Genomic DNA, 19,623 nt, shown 5'->3' on the forward strand with positions numbered 1-19,623 from the left:
CGGACAGGGCCAATTTTAGTTGCTTGGGCAACAGTCAATCTCCCTTGAGACCTGTGTAAGTGTCTCTTATTGGGACTTGATGTGACATGTGTATATACAACAATAAATTCGACAACATATATGATATTTATCTGTTTGGCTACAATGAACCTTCAATAGTAAGATTACCAAACCTTGTTTCAGCACAATGAAGTTTAACTGTAAGACGTTGTTTATCCATTTCACAATGACCTTCACAAGAATAACAAAATGTTTTGCTTACCATCTTGCTCATAATATCTTTTTGTCATTTACTTCTTCGAATACTAAAACCTACTTATAAGCATAAGCAGTATAAATGTTATAAGCTTCTTCTTTTGTTTCAAACTACATATCAATTTTTGGTATCAATTTAATCGAAATCCTTGAACAAATGGACTTTATATTGAAGGAGAAAACATGTTTATCTAAAAGTGCAACTTAAACCGAGCTATTTTAGTAATTGTGTAGAGTTCAGTTGAAATGTCTGAGGTGGCAACCTATGGTTAGCCTTACCTGTTATACCCGAATTTGTATTTCTTTTTGCCAACTTGTGACCGTTGGATCAAGTAGATGGTGGAGATGTCACAAGAATATTATGACCCTCGAATGGGTCGAGATTCAGTAGTCAGTCTCTTGGTTTTTTAGCTCTCTCAGATTTTTGAGTTTTTCTATCTCTAGAAGGGTTCATTCTTCTTCTTCGTTCTTTTCTGGTTTATGATTCTGGAATTTCAGAGAGTAATTTATTGTGTTGTTCTTGTAAAATAGCGTTGCTACAGTAATTGATAGGCCTGAAATATTGGCTATCTGGTAGGTCATTTTTGTATCTGAAAGAAGTAGAAGTGGTTGTTCGATTTGGAGATCCTTGTGGATCAATGAACGAATTGGTTGTATACTTTGGTTTTCTATGCTTTTATTCTCTCTGGGAGGTAGTTTGTACATGGTGGATTGGGCTGTTCTTGAGCCCCCCAGATTAACCCTTTGTCGGTCGAATTGGGTCAACACAGTGTTGTGTTCTTTAGTTTATACACTATGTCTTGCTTTGATTTTAATTTTGTTTGTGATTTTTGAGTCAAATTCCTAACAAATCTGGTATCAGAGCCATCTTGTGGAACTTCTGGGCAAAATTTGCGTTCTGTAATAGGAGATTTGGAAGTGTCTCGGTTTTCATTGAATTTTTTTTTCTTTGAAAATATTGGCGGTTTTAAATCTATCTAGATCTGTGAAAATCTGAACAGGTGTATTAAGTGTACTGATAATTTTTCTTTAGTGTATAGGTAAAAATATTTTGTTTGTTTCCTACTTGGCTAGTTTCTTGGACCCTACAAAGCAAGAGAAAGGGTGTTCTACAGAAATTTAACAGCACTGTTGTTCAACAGTGCTGGGTGATATTGTTTTAAATTCTTTCTCTGTATAATCCTGCTCGCATTGTTCTTGCTCAATTGATTTGTAAATTAATTGGTTGTGAATTGAGTACTCTTTATTGTTGATTAATCTGACATAGGAGCATGTGTAGGATTTGTTATTTAGAACCCATTATGCTTGTTGTGGAATCTTATATCAACATTATCCTGATTGCTTGAGCTTATTGTTTTTTACTGTACAAGTTAGGGTAATTCAATTCATTTTGTTGTCAGTCCTTCTTTAAACCTGTTAGTAATATTTGTTCTGCAATTGAGTGATAACATTGAGATATCACTCATGTCCACGAGTAGTAGCGACCTTTTTACAGAGCCCGTAATGGGTTTGAAGGTCGAATTGTCACAGTTCGATGGAAAGAGAGATTACTTGATATGGAAGTAGAAGATGAGGACCATATTGGTCCAACAAAGGGTTGCTAAAGCCCCGGATGACCCAAACACATATTCTGCTGAACTTAAAGCCAAGCTTGATGAAATTATTGGAACGAATGAAATGCCTATAGTTCAATTATCTTGCATCTGTCTGATAATATTGTAAGCCAAGTAGAAGATTCCAAAACTGCAAGAGACGTATGGACAGCCTTAGATAATCCATTCCTGACCAAGACTTTACCAAATAAAATTTACCTCATGGACAAATTGTTCGGTTTTAAAATGGATGTTGGGAAAGACTTAGAGGCTAACTTGAGTGATTTTAGCATACTGGTCAAGAGTTTTACTCATAATGACAAAAAATTCGAAGATGAGGATCTTGCAGTGGTCCTTCTAAACTCTTTACCTGAATCTTATAAAGATATTCAAATTACTATAAAATACTCAAGTGGTGCTTTAACACAAACAATTGTAACGACTGCCCTATGATCTAGAGAGTTGGAGGTTAAGAAGGAATTAAGAACTAATTCTAGAGAGGAGAGTCTGTTTGTGAGAGGGAGAACTGAAAAAAGGGATAACCATTCCTAGATTAAAAGATTTAAATCCGAATCCAATGCAAAATCTAAATCAAGAGACAAAAGCAACAAAAAATGCTCTCACCGCGGAAAACTTGGACATTTCAAAAGAGATTGCTTTGAATTAAAGAATAAGCTAAAAGAGTAGAATGACAGTGAGTTAAACAATGCTGTTTAAGTCCTGAACTTGATAGCCTTCTTGTCATGACTGTGTCTAATGAAAAAATAGATACTGACGGGATACTTGACTCTGGATGTACTTTTCACACGTGTTCAAATAAATCTTGGTTTCATAACTACAAAGAGGTAGAACCTCGAAATGTATATATGGGTAATAACAATTCACAAAATGTTCTTGGAACTAGTGACGTTGCAATCAAAATGTATGATGTCATTGTCAGACAAATTAAGAATGTAATATATGTCCCAAATTTGGAAGGAAATCTCATCTCATTGGGAATTCTTGAAGATGAGGGACATACATTCAAATCTAAAAACAATACTATGAAAATCTTGAAAGGATCTCTTGTAGTTATGAAGGGACCAAAGGGGAATGGTTTGTACTATCTAATGGGGAGAGACAGTTAATCCCCAAGATTCAAAATCTTTAACCGTAACTGAAAATAAATTTGATCTGTGGCATTGTAAGATGGTTCATATTAGGGCCTAAAGAATCTTAATGGCCAAAAATTATTTGGAAAAGATAAAGTTGAGTCCCTTGAATTTTGTGAACATGTGTGCTAAGGAAGTCTCATAGAGTAAATTTTGAGACAATGTCACCGACAATAAATACACCACTGGACTATATTCATGCTGATCTTTGGGGTCCTGAATCCCATCTAACCTTTGGTGGGAATAAATACTTTCTTTCTATAATTGATGACTGTTCTAGAAAGGTCTGGACCTACCCTTTAAAATAAAAAATCTGAAACTTTTCAAAAATTTAGAATGTTGCTAAAGATTGTTGAGAATCAATTGGACAAGAAATTGAAAACCTTAAGGACAAATAATGGGCTGAAATTATGTAATGCTGAATTTAACAATTTCTGTAAACAGAAGGAAATAATTAGACATAGGATTGTTAAGCATACACCCCAACAAAATGAGGTTGCTGAGAGAATGAATAGAACTCTCATGAATAAAGTAAGATGTATGCTAATCAGCTCTGGGTTAGCAAAGGTTTTCTGGGTAGAAGCTTTATGCACTGTGCCTACTTAATAAATAGATCCCCTTACTCTATAGAGTTTAAAACTCCACAGGAATTGTGGACTAGAAAACCACCTAATATGTCACACATTAGAATCTTTGGATGCTGCATATGCATATCAGGTTGAAGGGAAATTAGACCCCAGGGATGCCGAGTGTGTTACGGTAGGCTACCCCAAAGGGGTTAAAGGGTATAGGTTGTGGGTACTAGGTGATAAGGGTATTAAGATCATTAACAGTGGAAATATTCTGTTTAATGAGTCTGAAATGCCATGCCTGAAGGATAAAAATAACAAATAAGATCCTATTGAAAAGGGTACTTCACAAAATTAGGTGAAATTGACAAGGTTAAGTCATAATCAATCTGAAATAACTAAATCTAAAAATGAACAGCTTAGTGAAAGTGTAGACAACACAAGTGAAGGTGAAGTTGTACCATCTCAAACTGAAACTGAAATAGAAAATGTGACCTTTGATACCCTGCAAGTGAAAATACCCAATACTACCTATTAGTAAGAGATAGGGAAATGAGACAGATTAAACCTAATCCTAATCCTAGGTATAAAACAAATAATCTGACAGACTTTGCCCTAATCACTGGTGAGAACTTAGAACATGCTGAACCCTTATCTTATGAATAAGATGTGAACAGTTCTAAGTCCCAAAATTGGAAAGAAGCTATGAGAGAAGAAATAAAATCTCTTCTTGAAAACAAGACATAGAAACTTGTAAAGAACCTTGAGGTATGACTTGTAGCCAAAGGGTTCACTCAAACGGAGGGAATTGATTATAATGAAATCTTCTCACCTATGATTAAATATAAGACAATAAGGCTTATACTTGCTCTTGTTGTTCAATTCAATTGGGAACTTGAACAACTAGACATTAAGACTGCTTTTTTACATGGGAAAGGTTTCGAGGAAAAAGGAAAATCTGATTTTGTTTGCAAATTGCAAAAATCCTTGTATGGACTTAAACAAAGTCCAAACAGTGATATATACGATTTGACACATGTTTTGAAAATTGATTTTAGAAGACATGAATATGATCACTGTTTATATTACAATAACTCTAAAACTGGAAATAAGATATATCTACTCCTGTATGTAGATGATATGCTCCTGGCCAGCCTCAGTAAAGCTGAAATCATGAGACTCAAGGACCTTTTAAAATCTGAATTTGACGTAAAGGACTTAGGGAATGTCAAGAAAATTTTGGGGATGGTGATAAATAGAAATAGAAATAGAAATGAAGATGTGTTAACAATAACACAAGAATCTTACCTGCACAAAGTGATAACAAAATTTGGCATGAGAGAAGCTAAGTCCGTTAATGTACCTCTTGCCGCTCACACGAATCTCTCTTCAGCCTAGTGTCCTAAAATTGAATCTGAAATTAAAGATGTGACAAATATTCCACATGCTGACGCTATTAGGTCAATTATGTTTTCTATGATTACAACTCGACCAGATTTAGCATACTCAATCAGTTTTTAAAGTAGGTTCATGGAAAATCCTGCAAAATCTCACCGGGTTAGGTTAAAGTGACTATTAAGATATATAGCAGGGACACTAAGTGTGGGATTAGTGTATAAAAAGGGATTAGAGCCATTAACTCTAAAAGGTATGTGGATTCTGACTTCACTGGGGACAAAGACCAAAAGAAGTCTACTACTACTTTCTTTTTAACTTTTGGTGATAATTGTATTACCTAGAAGTCTCAACTTCAATCCATTATCACTTTATCTAGAACTGAAGCTGAATATGTGGCAATCACAGAATGTGTAAAAGAATGCATATGACTTAAAGGAATTTTAAGTGAACTAAAATGTCTACATGGATCACCAGTTATACTTACTGATAGCCAAAGTGCTTTACTCTTAAACAAGAATCTAGTCTATCATGAAAGATCCAAACATATTGAAGTGAAGTACCATTTCATAAGAGAAAAACTCTCATTAGGTGAAATGGTTCTTGGGAAAATTCATGTTGATTTTAACGCTATTGATATGGGTACTAAAATTCTGTCTGTTAATATAAATCCAGATCCTGTTTGTCAGTTCTCAATATTGATATAGGTTCATTCTTCTTTGTAGGTGCTAGGCCAATGATGATGATCAACCTTCCATAAATGTGCAATTCTGCAACTGAGAAAGTGAAAGCATTTTAGAGAATCAAGGTGAAGATTGAAGGACAAAATGTGTTTCTCTAAAAGTGCAACTTAAACCAGGCTATTTTAGTAATTGTGTAGAGTCTAGTTGAGATGTCTGAGATGGCAACCTATGATTGCCTTACCTATTATACTCGGATCTGTGTTTCTTTTTGTCAACTTGTGACCGTTGGATCAAGCAGAAAGTGGAGATGTCACAAGAATTCTTATGACCCTTGAGTGGCTCGAGATTCAGTAGTTAGTCTTTTGGTTTTTCAGCTCTCTCAGATTTTTGAGTTTCCCTCTCTCTTGAAGGGTTCCTTTTTCTTCTTCTTCATTCTTTTCTGGTTTATGATTTTGGAATTTCAGAGAGTGATTCACTTTGTTGTTCTTGTAAAATAGTGTTGCTATAGTAACTGATAGGCCTGAAATATTGGCTATCTGGTAGGTCATTTTTGTTATCTGAAAGAAGTAGAAGTGGTTGTCCGGTTTGAAGATTCTTGTGGATCGATGAATGAACTGGTTGTATACTTTGGTTCTCTGTACTTTTGCTCTCTTTAGGAGGTAGTTTGCACATAGTGGATTAGGTTGATCCTAAGTCCCCTAGATTAAGCCTTTTTTGACTGAACTGGGTGAACATATTGTTGTGTTCTTTATTTTATGCACCGTGTCTTGCTTCAATTTTATTTTTGCTTGTGATTGTTGAGTCAAATTCCTAACATATATAATCAGTACCATCAGATTTAGCTTCCTTATCTTCCTTCTCATCTCCAGTGTCAAATTCCAATTTTCTATGAGATCGATATTCTTCCGCAAAATTACATCTTCATCCTTAACCTTCCAAAAATTTAAATACTTTAAGTTTACAATTTTGTACTTGAAAGCAAGTAATCTTTCTGGTGTACAATTGCTCATCCACAGAGACTAAATATTAAATACATTGTGTAGCGTTGTTAAATGCTAGGAATTATAGGACACAATTTAATTAATGGTTCTGTATATGTCACATCCTAATTAAGAAAAGAAAGCTTTTGCTGACTTATTAGGTGTTTTTCTCTTTGCCGACAATTTAATTAATCCATTCTTGCAAGGATTTTTTGGTTCTTAATGAGACGTAAGAAATTGATTCTATAAATTGAAAAACATTTCGTGTGACGCGCAGGTGATTTTTCCATGCGATCCTTGCATATTCATTCAAATTAAAGCAGATTGCAACATTAAAATCAAAATCAATCCAATACTAATTCATTATATCTGTGCATTATAAAAAGTATGCATCCTGCCCAAATTTGCAGCCAAACCATTTATAAACTAAAACGAATTAGTGTGAAGGGTTCTGAATTGCAATGGAACATTAAGAAGGAAGGGTTCTATTGTAAAGAGAGTGGTGGTTTAGCGATGAAGTTAATGAGGGTAAAATTAATATTTTGTGTAAGAAAGAAATTAGTTAATGATGTTAAATAGCTATTAAGGTTGATAAATGAAAATAGATTATAAGTTAATTTAAAATGACGTGTCAATAGTTATTTGAGTGGATAACAATTTGGACAACAGATCTTAGCTCATACAATGGTGTAATTTGTTGTTTTCAATTATGGATATTTTGGTCTATTTATCTATTTTTAATGACAAACGTATTTTTTTTTTAAAGCTAAAATTGTTTTCCTGACCACACTGTAAAATGTAGTGTAAATTTAACAATTAAAGTGTAAATATATCCTATTACATTGTTGTACTTTCTAAAATTTTCCTATATATCAAGTTCCTAAGCCCATGTGCGATTTAGCTAAAAAAAATTGCTTTTTAACAAATTTTAGTAGAAGTTGATGAAATATATAAAAAAAATTTAATAAAAGTTGTCGGTCCAACGAAATGCTTAGTTGAAAATTAATTTGAGAAAAATAAATTTTAAAAAATGGGGTTCAAACATGAGCTAAATATAAATAGACAGACACCCCAATTTTCTCTGTAAATAGTTTTGTTGTGTAAATTCTAAAATCCAAATAAATTAAAAAATAATATTAATTTAACTAATGTGTAATTATGGACAATCGACAATCAGAATTTCCTACAATCGGTTTCTAATTGTTCTGATTGGTTTGTGTAAGTAGATACTTTGTTCATACAGTTTTAACTAATTACGAAAATTAATTAGCAGGATAAAATACGAACGCCAAATATAAATGATAAACCCAGAAGGGAAACATCCACGGATCCCATACCCTGCTTAAAACAATTCACTAAAAAATTAATAAAAAATACAATAGTATTCATTTTTGTAATTTCGCAAAATTAACAAAAGAACAATCAAAAGAATAATGAGCATCTCACTTTGTTCTTCTTCTTTTAACTTATTGATTAAGTGGAATCAAATACATTAGTCTTGACTTTATATCACCACTTCATTATCGTACTCGACCACAACCACTACTTAAATTAAGAATCAACGCCCTTAGCCCCCCGAGGCATAGCCCAGTGGTGCAAAGGACAGGAGTGAGGTTATCTCACTCATTATTGGCAGTCGCAGTGTGTGAGTTCGATTTCTGAGACATGGAATTGGATTTCTTATAGGCGCAGTGTACAGACAGTTCTTATTCCCTGGTCTGTTAGGACACATATCGCGATTTATCTCCCTTACAAAACTCTAGGGAAGAAACGGTGAAGACCCTCAAGGTTGGGGTTCAACCTTTAAGAATCAACACCCTTAGCTTCATGTCAAGTTGGTTGATCAATACACGAGATTGAGCATTAAGTACAAGTTACTTTCGTGTTTTCCAATAGCTTGAAGAAAATGTTGGGTTTCAAAAAATTCGATGAAGCATCGCTTCGTGAGAATTTGCTTAAAGATGGTAGCCTTGTTGCTCGCTACGTCATAGACAAATTAATTTTTTGAACTTATTTCTTTCTTCATTAATTAATTTACTTATAGGTAAAACGGAGATCAAAAATAGGAATTAATTCTTACCTAATCAATAGTCATTAAACATGGTAAGAGAACAATCATGCTACATAGCCAGATTTCATGATAGAATTTCATTTCGTGATAGAATTTCATTTTCAAACAATATTTGGTAGATTCTTATTGAAATTTGGGGAAAACAACATAAAAACACTAGTCATGAACTGTTACATTAGTCTTTTTTTCCAGTTTGTTCGGCATTATTCGTAAGAGAATTAGTATATAAGATAATATACTAAAAGATTTTCTAAATTTGTTAATAGAGTAAAATAAGAAAAGACAATATTAATTTATTATAAACTTATATTCTCCTAATAAACAAATTTGAGAATATTTAGGATGGTAAAGAATTTATTTTTACACGAGCTGAAATGTTGTAACAAGAAATCATAACCTGTCATAAAGAAAGCTATTATAGTCGAGACACCCTAAAGATTATAGTCGAGACACTTATCATCCGACCAATCAGTCTGCTGCGACCTGTAACCTTTTCTCATGGTTTAGACAATTAAAATATTAAACTATGAAAAATAAAATCACAAACATATTTAAAAAGTCAATAAATAAATAAAGTTTGTAAAAATATATCATGTTGCACCACAAAAGATCATATAACCATGCCCATAGCTCCCCGGGCATAGTCTAGTGGTGCAAAAGATAGGAGTGATGTTATCTTATGCATTACTGGCAGCCGCAGTGTGGAGGTTCGATTCCTGAAACATGGAATTGGACTCTTTGTAGGTGCAGTGTACATGCAGCTCTTGTTCTCTGGCCTACTCAAGCACATCCCGCAATTTACCTCCTTCACAAAACTCTAAGAACGAAACGGTGGGGACCCTCAAGGTTGGGATTCAACCTTTATAACCATGCCCATAATAAAAAGCACAAGTAGAAGTCAAGATACAACCATCTAACCCAAAATAAGGATGTGTCCAACTAGAGATGACAGGGTGAAATGACCCTCTCATCCTTGTCTCGTTACAGATTTTTGCAAAGTAGGGCAGAATGAGGATTACAATATCCCATTTTCTAGGCCTCATTCACTTATGTAGAATTTAAATTTAAAGATAAAGGTATTGCAAAAATAAATAAAAATAACTATTTTTTCCTTCTTGGCTTCTTGCTCTGGGACATTTTAACATCCGTAAAAATAAAATTTCTAAATATTTAATACACTGATTATCAATGTCCCACTACTGAGTCGGCGTAAGTTGCTCGCCGGCTCGAATCGCTAAATGAACGGAGCTGGCTCCGTTCGTACATGATTTTTTTTTCCCTTCATTATACATCATTTAATTTACATAATGATTAGCTCTTCATGATCTTCTTCGAACGTAAATAATTTATTTAGTTTCTTGTTAAATTTTCAAAGATCCGACAAAAGGCTAATTGTTTTATGGTGTTTGATAAGATGAAAGATGAATTAAAGTTATTCCTCATAAGCAATGGATGAACTTGATCGTTATATCAAATTATTATAGATTCTTTGCAAGATTTTGATTTGAATAATAAATATTTAGCATATCTTATACTTTATGTATGTTAACTACAGTATTTTATGACATGTGCTCTTTTTATTTTGGTAAAGTTTTCGAATATAATTATTAAGTTTTTCAGTCAATGATACAATCTAGTGTTCATACATTGGAATGTCCTTTAGGTAAATTGGAGTGAAAAATTGGAAATTTGAAGGCATAAACATCGCAATCACTGTACTTTTTCTCATATTCTCCAAAACAATATTTATGAAATAAATTTTCATTGTTTTCACATAGATTTTGAATGGAATTATAAGAGTATTGGAGCTATAATTTTTTTTTTTTTTTTTTTTTTTTAGAAATGAGATAACTGATTTTTGTCATTAATTTCAAAATGAACCTGTTTTGACTTATGATAAGTAGAATGTATTCATTTTAGGAAAAATTCAAGTGTACAGGGCTTTTTCTACAGGGTTTATACAGGGGCCCTCACTGTAGCAAGGCCCCCACATGTATAAAAAAAAAAAAATTAACGCGGGCCCCACCAATGTGGGTACCTGTAAAATATCTGGCAAAAAATAACCCTATACATGTAGGGTGGTTTTTCATTTTATTTTGTAATATGTTAAACTCATTTTTGTCTTCTATAGAATGTGAGTCTCAAAGGCTATGACTACTATTCCAACAATTGTAACTATCGGGACTGAATCGCAAAGGTTTTGATTCTGGAACATATTCGCCTGGGATAAACCTTTCGATGACATAAACAAAGTAGAGTCAACCATTGACTTGGATGGGCTAGAAATTGGCTATACTATACGTGTAAGGATTATGACTCAAACTTGATCACACATACATTTAGGATAAAAATATAATTCGCTATGACAAAGAATTATAGAATTGTGTGACTAGTACTTTCGTTCGAACTATCTAAATTTAACTTTTTCTGAGTTCAAAATGTGTGAAACTCATATGCTAAGAGCACTTATATTAGTGTTCTAAATAGCATGCCAGGATTAGGCACCAAACACTTATTTGGTGGTCAACAGACGCGGGACGAGGCTAAGGCGCCAATGCATAGGCGGCACGCATTATTAGGTTTTTTTCTTGTTTTTTTTTCCTTTTCGCATTGCCCTTATTTTGACATCAACGTATTATTACGTATTACAATTTTTAGAACACTGTCTATATGCATGAGAAGATATTTTAGTAGAGATCAACTTTTTCAATTTACTTCAAACGTCAAACGAACAACAGTATCAATGATTGTACTGTCCATTATAGCCACGACTTATTCACTACAACGAGGTCTTCTTAGCACTTACAGATGTATGGTCTATTGTGAGAATTCATCTGTTAGACGGCGTGATAGGCAATACTAAAACGCTAAAAGAAACACATGTTTATTTGCACTAATAATTTCAAGAAAATGAAGGTAGCCTTCCTCATCTTTCCAATGTGCAATTTCAGACTATTAAGGTAATATATTTGACCCCCGTTTGGTCTTATTAAATTAAACTTTATTTTTCTCTTTTCTATTTTTAATTACACAATCTTATATAAAATAATATTATACGAAAATTGAAAACTTTTCCTTCTTTTTCAACAACTCATTCTTTTAAAAAAAATATTATTTCACCTATTTTAATTTGAGAAAATGCAGACCAAACGGGGGCTAAATATATTTCATTTTTTATTTTTTTATACAAATAAATTAATATGAAAAAATTCATGTATGATTTTTAACTTTGTTTACGTATTACGTAGCCAATCTCAAGACACGGAAGGAGGAGGATTTTTACGATTTTATAATTCTTTTACAAAATAGAATTTTCCTTATAAGATTTAAGCCTTTAGATAGCGTCTATATATTTATTTTGATATTATTCCCAACATTTATTTCATTATGCAGGCAAGCTAAAAGGCAATTTTTTTATTTTTTTTATTGCAACCTAGGCAATTATTGAAAATCAAGTGTATTTTATTTGGATACCAATTAAAAGGCTCAATCACCTTTAATTAACAATATTTAAGTGTAATTATGGTTAAAACAAAATCATAATCAAGACTAGACTATCACTACTAATGGATTGAAAGGGAAAATCATAGTTGGAATTGAGTGATTTAACCGATTTGACCTAACAAACCCACAGACATGGCATGGTGATGCCAAATAATTATATTAAAAGACATTTGAATTGGGCCATAATAATTAGCAGCAAACAAAAAGGTTAACTGACAAATTGTAAAGAAAGAATAGTCTTTCTTCTTTCATAAAGTCGTAAAGCACAAATGCTCTCAAGTGTTTCCTACTTTATTATTATAGACCACTCAAAGTCTCCAACTCCAAAATCCATTTATATAAAATAAAAATATAATTAAAAATATTAATAAATACATAAAAAAAATTGCACAAAATTTCACTCAAGAGTGTTAAAAAGCAAATTTCTTATAATGCTAGGAAGATTCTCGAAGATAATACTCTTTTCAACAAATCAAAGTTCAATGTAAACAGAGATTAATTAAGCTGTTGAATGGAGGGTCCTTCTAAGCATATTTAGCCCATGTTTGAGCCTCTTTCTTTTGAAAAAAAAAAAAATGTATTTTTGAAATTATTTCAATCTCATATTTTTCAATAAAATAATATTACACGTATATCTAAAAAAACAACAAGTCAGCTCGAGCTTTTTTAAATGAGCTTTTTTCGAGCTCGAGCCGATCAAAAGCTCGGTCGAAAAACAAGGCTCGGCTCGAGCTTTGTTGAGCCGAGCCGAGCCCGAGTCAGGTTGGCTCGATTTTTTTTTATTATTATATAACAAGATTATAAATCTAATGTTTTCTTTAAAAAAAATTTAAAAATTGCATAATTTATACGAGTTACAAATCAAATAAAAATTACAACTTATAAAATTGCATTATAAATTGAATAAAAATTACAACTTACAACTCTCATCCTTTTTTTGGGCTTGGGACCGGCTACATGACGTAGGCGGAGTTAAAATTGTATATGAATAAAATATTTCATATACAATTTTTCTTGAAACAAATAAATTTAAAAATTACATTTTGTTTTGAAATAAATTATTTTAAAAACTTACAACATTCTATATTTGGATTTGCTGCAACTCTTCGGCCAATATATTGTCAACATGTTCTTCAACACGTAATTCTGCACATTCTCAATCCTTCAAGTATATTAAAGCATCCAATATATATTCGTTTAGTCTTGAACGTTAGTTTGATAAAATTCTACCACCTAAACTGAATGCAGCATCCGATACTACCATAGACACCGGAAGTGTTAGTAGATCACGTGCAATTTTTAATACAATTGGATAATGTCTTTCATTACACCTCCACCAATTTAGAAGACTAAATTCCTGTAATTCTTTTTCAGGTAACACACTGTGAACGTCCACGCACATATACCCAGCTAACTTGGAGGGAATTTCAAAATTTATATCATCGACATCTGTCGCTCTAGACATTGATGAACTAAAACTAAACGAGAAAACACTTGTACTGCCTTCCAAAAAATTTGATAAATTATCTGAATTTGTTGAAATATTTCTTGAAAAAGAACTTTGGGAAGTAGAACTACACTGTCATTCTTTATCAGCATAATAATTATACATTTCAGATAACGTAATTTCTATATTCACATGTGATAATTTCACATTCATGAAATTTGAAATCCCCTTTACAGTGGCTATTGTATCATTCAAATTAAGTCGAGGGTCCATTACTGAAACTAAAATAAATAAAGAGGACAATTCTTCCCAATATTTATGAAATTTTAACTCCATAGAGCAAATTAAACCAGAAAAATGGCAAATTCATGTATTTATGAAATGTTGAAAAAATATTGTAAAACAAGTGAAGATGTAGGGTAATAAACTCCACTACATTCATTTGTAGTATCGAAAAAAGATTTTAAAAATTTTTTCACATGAAATGCAAGAGACCATTCCCAATTTTCTAAATTATGCTCGGGTCTATATGTATGTCTACCATTATAATATAATGAAATCATTTTATCGTAATTTTCACACGAATGTAACATAAGATATGTAGAATTCCATTTATGTATTACATCAGTAGCAAATGATTTCTCTTGTAAGCCATACTCTGCACACAAACTGTTAAATGCTTGTTTTCTTGTCGGTGACACAATAATAAAATTTATTGCTTGTCTAATTTTATCTAAATGTCACTAACATATACATGATTTTAAAAGATAACTCTAATTTTATGTAAAAATCATAGGTGATCAATATAACGAGCCGTAGCAGCAATATAACATTTTCTATTACTACCGATCCATAAATCAGATGTAAATGATATAATAATATTAAAAGTTTTTAGACTTTCAATAGCAGCTTGTTTTCTTTTGTTATATAATTTTATAGTATCTGAACGAAGAGTATTTCTACAATAAGAAGAATACTTGAGTTGGAGATATTTCTACACGAGCCGGGTTCAGTGTACTGAGTCTATCATCGCAAACGACATCTCTACTGCAGTCACGTATGCAGTCATTCCTTCACGAAATCTTTCTTGTGAATATACAAAGGTGGAAAGAGTAAAACAAGAACCGCCAAACACTAGTTCGGCCTGTTTCAAGTCGAGATCGACTGGTTTCGCTTTGCAACTCCTTAATAAATGTCTATTCAAATGTGTTGTGTTTGAATTGGGTTTCTAACTAAATTCTTTGCCACGGTAATTGCAACATACTTTTCAAATATCCACTCCATTTTGAACGTCAACTTTTTTACGTGTCATATGTTGCCAACAATCTGATGATTCTTTTTTCGATCTTTTAATCTCGAGTACTTCTTCCTCATCAATATTCTCCAAATCAATTGGAATATTTCGAGATGCATCGTCGTAACTGGATGGAGTATTTGAACTATCCTTAAACTGATTAAACTCATTGCTAGTAAAATCTATCTATAACTAGAAAAGTATAAAATACAGAATATTAGAGTATGACGGTATGAGAGTGAAAGAAATTGAATAAGAGATTGAGAGCAAAAAAATTAGAGTTGAAACTTGAATATATAATACTGCAAGTTAAAATCGATTAAAACAAATTGATTTGAAACTTAAAAATTTACCCCGTATTTATAGCCAAAAAAATCAATTTTACCTCCAAATTTGAAATTCAAATTTGAATTTTGAATTTAAATTTTAAATATTAACCTCGTAAATTGAATTATGAAATACAATCCTGTAACGAGTTTTTTTTTTTTTTGAACTTTGAATTCGGACGGGCCTTGTCAAAAGCCCGCTTGTGAAAAAACATTTACCCCTCCCGTTTTTTATTTGCGACTTTTACTACATTTTTTTAATTTTTCAAGCAAAATTGCACGATAAAGCTGTTTGTACAAATGAATTATACAGACATTTTTACAGATGATGACATGACAACATTTTAATAGCTGAATTAATTGTATTTGTTGTCAAAAATGTTCTTAAATCTTGTCACCAATATTTCTGTAAGTTAGGCGATGGTACATGTAGGATTTCTTTGTAAGAGCTTATTTGGTACATATTTTAGACCAATAAAATCAATTTTTTTATCGTAATTTTACTATTTTAGCTGTTATTTTTAAATTCTTCTCTTACAAATAGAATTCACTTTATTTCTAATGATCAAAAAATTAATTATCAAAATCTCTACCAAACAAGCAGGAAAACACACAAATTATTTATAAAAAATGGGTGAAATCCAGCCTACAAATATCTCATTGCAGCAAGAACCTTAGCTATTACGCTAAAAAGCAATAATTATACATGCAAGGCAAAAGAGTCAGAGCCCTTTTTCCCCCAACTACTTTTGGCCTCAAGTCTGACCAACTTTTTTTCTTATAAAAGTATATTATTATTTTTAAGAACAAAAAAGTTGCTTTACAATGTTTTATGAGTCTTTCAAAAATTCATAGTTCCGCTTATAAGTTAGATTAAGTTAAAATTTTCAACTTATTTGACTTATAAGCTGAGCTTAAGAATTTTGATTCACATGTTTGTGGGATTTCGACTTACGAAAATGTTATTTTGCCAAGTATATAAAAGATTAATTAAGTTAATTGTCTTCTTTGGTCTCCAGTCTTTATAGATCTCGTATCAAAACCGCTGAGCCTTCAAGCTCAAAAAAGCTTCGAGGCAAAAATTGAATAGAAGATCGACGAAAATTTGTTAAAAATACATAAAGTGTTATATTGAGCAAAGGTTGAGGTCCTTAAGTGCAATTAAAATATGGTAAAAGAAATAAATTTGTGGTATAATAATGCTTCATGTACATCATATTATACAACTCTGTGTACACTCCGTGACCTATCATGCTCCGATTTGACAGTTTAAAATGAAAATCAGACTTTCTATCAATCACGTGTTGCTAACTTGGATGATGTGCACAAGATTGTTCAGATCAATAAATTGAGTTCTTGTTTGATAATTGATTTTTTGACTGTTAGAGATAAAGTAAGTTCTACTTGTGAGAGAATAATTTAAAAATGACGACTAAAATAATAAAATAACGATAAAAAATTGATTAAATTGACTTCAAATCTAAACCGAACAATCTCTTAATTATTGCAACTTGCGAGTATAAGGGATTCCATTTTAGTAATTGGATAGAAGCACTAAAATAAATCAATTTTTCTTACCAAACACTAAATTTTAAAATATGTATGAATGTTGAAGCAAAAATTTTAGTAGAAGCGCGGCAATACCAAACTAAGCTTAAATTTTTATTAGATTGTAAGAATATTTTTGTTTCTTTCACGTTCCTTTTGCATCATAAAGAAATTGTCCAAAATTCCCATAATTCCAAAAAGAAAAAGAGCAATAAGAATTCAGCAAAGGCACAAAAATCTTAATTTATTCGTTAATTTATACTATTTTCATCTTATTTGTCATCGTCTTCTCTAAATCTTTTCTGTTAAATAGTCACAACGTCCTTGTCCTCGTCGTCGACCATGATATTCTCCCAGTCAAAATCATGATCAAAATCCCTAATTCCACGGGGTCTCCTTTCCTCAAAATCTTCATTTGTCAGTTAATCTACCATAAATTCAATCATATGGGCAAACCCAATAATCACTGATAATTTGTGAAAGAAGAAATGGGAACTGGGAAGCAGAGGTGGAAAATCTACTTTCACAAGTCACCATCCGCACTATTCCTCCTCAAAAAGCAATGCCCATCAATTCCAAACGAGTTTCTGTGTCCAATATCTGGTGCTTTAATGGCGGATCCTGTTATAGTATCCTCCGGCCACACTTTTGAACGGAATTGCGTTCATGCTTGCGTTTCACTCTCCTTTAAACCCAAACTGACTGATGGTTCCAACCCCAATTTCTCCACCATCATACCCAATCTCGCCCTTAAGTCCACCATCGTCAATTGGTGCCGGACCCATCTCGTCGACCCACCTAAACCCATTGATTTTTACTCAGCCGAAAAACTCGTCAGTACATTAATTCACCACAATAGTGCGGAGGCCGTCACTGAGTTGACTCGGACACCAAGTCAGTTGTCGGTAACAAGTTCGGAAGAGTCGGTGACGCCCAGAAACGGGTTCCACACTCCCTTGCCGCTGAAAACTCGACCCGCTTGTTATTCATCATCCTCTTCCTCAGATATGGAAATCTTAAATTCTCACTCACTGGAAGATGAAGAATTCATTATGAAACTGAGAAGTTGTGAGGTTTCTGAACAAAAAGAGGCTGTAATTTCACTTCGAAAACTGACTCGCACCAAGGAGGAAACCCGACTCTATCTTTGTTCTCCGAGATTACTCTCAGCCCTCAAATCATTGATCACCTCGAGATATTCAACGTTGCAAGTGAATGCAGTGGCAGTGTTGGTGAATCTGTCTCTGGAGAAACAAAACAAAGTGAAGATCCTACGGTCTGGGATTGTTCCACCGGTTATTGATGTTCTGAGGGGAGGATTCCCTGAGGGTCAAGACCACGCAGCCGGTGCACTCTTCAGTTTATCCCTCGATGATCAGAACAAAACTGCCATTGGGGTTTTGGGCGCGTTGCCACCTCTTCTCCACGCCCTCCGATCCGACTCGGAGCGGACTCGCCACGACTCGGCTCTGGCTTTGTATCATCTTTCTGTAGTGCAGAGCAATCGGGTCAAAATGATCAAACTCGGGGCGATCCAGATTTTATTGGGCATGGTGAAATCGAGTCATATGACGAGTCGGGTCCTTTTAACTTTATGTAACTTAGCTGCCAGTGTGGAAGGAAGGACAGCAATGCTGGATAGTGGTGGGGTGGAGTGTCTAGTGAGTAAGCTAAGCCAAGGCGAGTTTGAATCCGATTCGACTCGGGAGAGCTGCGTGGCGACGTTGTATGGGCTGAGCTATGGCGGATTGAGGTTCAAAGGGTTGGCGAAGGAGGCGGGGGCGGAGGAAGTGTTGAAAAAGATGGAGGCAACGGGGAGTGAGCGCGCGAGGGAGAAGGTGAGGAGAATTCTTGAGGTGTTGAGGGCGAAGGACTCGGAGGAAGAGGAAATTGATTGGGAAGAGTTGCTTAACTCGGAGGATACAGTGTCAACACACAGAATCTAACTCGTGCTGAGTTTTGAGGTGTGTTCATTTTCATTTTTATTTTATTTATTTTATTTTTTTTTCTCTTTTTGTGGGAATGAGTTGTAATAAGTTGTGCAGATATTTTTTTTTTCCCTTTTTTCACGTGTGGTCATTTTTGGTGTTATTAAGGGTGTTTTGGTAAATTAAGATTTTGATTTTTTTTCCTAAACACGGTCTGGTATGGTTTAACCAATTAACCCTGTGTAGGAAAGTGTTTTTGTTAGCCGGATTGTATATATTTGATGTCTTTTTTTCTTTATCTTTTTTCATATGAATAAGAATATATATTTATTTTGAAAAAAAAAATTGTATATAAATGGTTTTTGAATAATTAAGATTTTTGTATAAGGTTTTATTTTTGGTTTTTGAATAAAGAAATTTTTTTTATAAGGGTTTTATTTCTGGTTTTTGTGTGTTAAGATATTTTTACGGTTTTTACTCAACTTTTTTGAAAAATTAATGTCATTCAAAACTCGAGATTTGTGTAGAGTTGCAAATTTCGTATTTTGCTTCAGCTCGTCAAACTTCGATGTTTCAGGAATGCTTTTTTACTCTAACTTAAGTTTCGTTTGATTGAAAAGATGGAATTGAATTGAATTGAAAACGAATTTCAGGAAATTGAATTGCTAAGAAATTATTTTTTTGGGAATTGTAAATTATTGTGTTTGATTCGTATAATTTTTCATGTGGAAAATGTTGAAATAAAAAGTATTTTTTGGTGTTCGTTTGATTTTGTTTTACATGAAAATTATCAATTAAAGTAAGAGAATTTATTGGTATTGAGGATAAAATTTGTTTCCATTGCCAAAAAATAAAAAATTCAAGAAAATTATTTATCTTT

General features: G+C 33.0%; 1 protein-coding gene across 1 annotated transcript; it reads left to right on the plus strand.

Moving 5' to 3' along the window:
• The first annotated feature begins 17,015 nt into the window (after positions 1-17,015).
• LOC111382221 (U-box domain-containing protein 40-like) lies at positions 17,016-19,037 on the plus strand. Its single transcript, XM_023006127.1, has one exon. It carries the CDS (start codon positions 17,304-17,306, stop codon positions 18,759-18,761), a length of 1,458 nt encoding a protein of 485 aa, XP_022861895.1. The 5' UTR covers positions 17,016-17,303; the 3' UTR covers positions 18,762-19,037.
• The last annotated feature ends 586 nt before the right edge of the window (positions 19,038-19,623 follow it).

This window comes from Olea europaea, unplaced genomic scaffold, assembly GCF_002742605.1.
Source record: "Olea europaea var. sylvestris unplaced genomic scaffold, O_europaea_v1 scaffold2449, whole genome shotgun sequence".
Lineage (NCBI taxonomy): Eukaryota > Viridiplantae > Streptophyta > Magnoliopsida > Lamiales > Oleaceae > Olea > Olea europaea.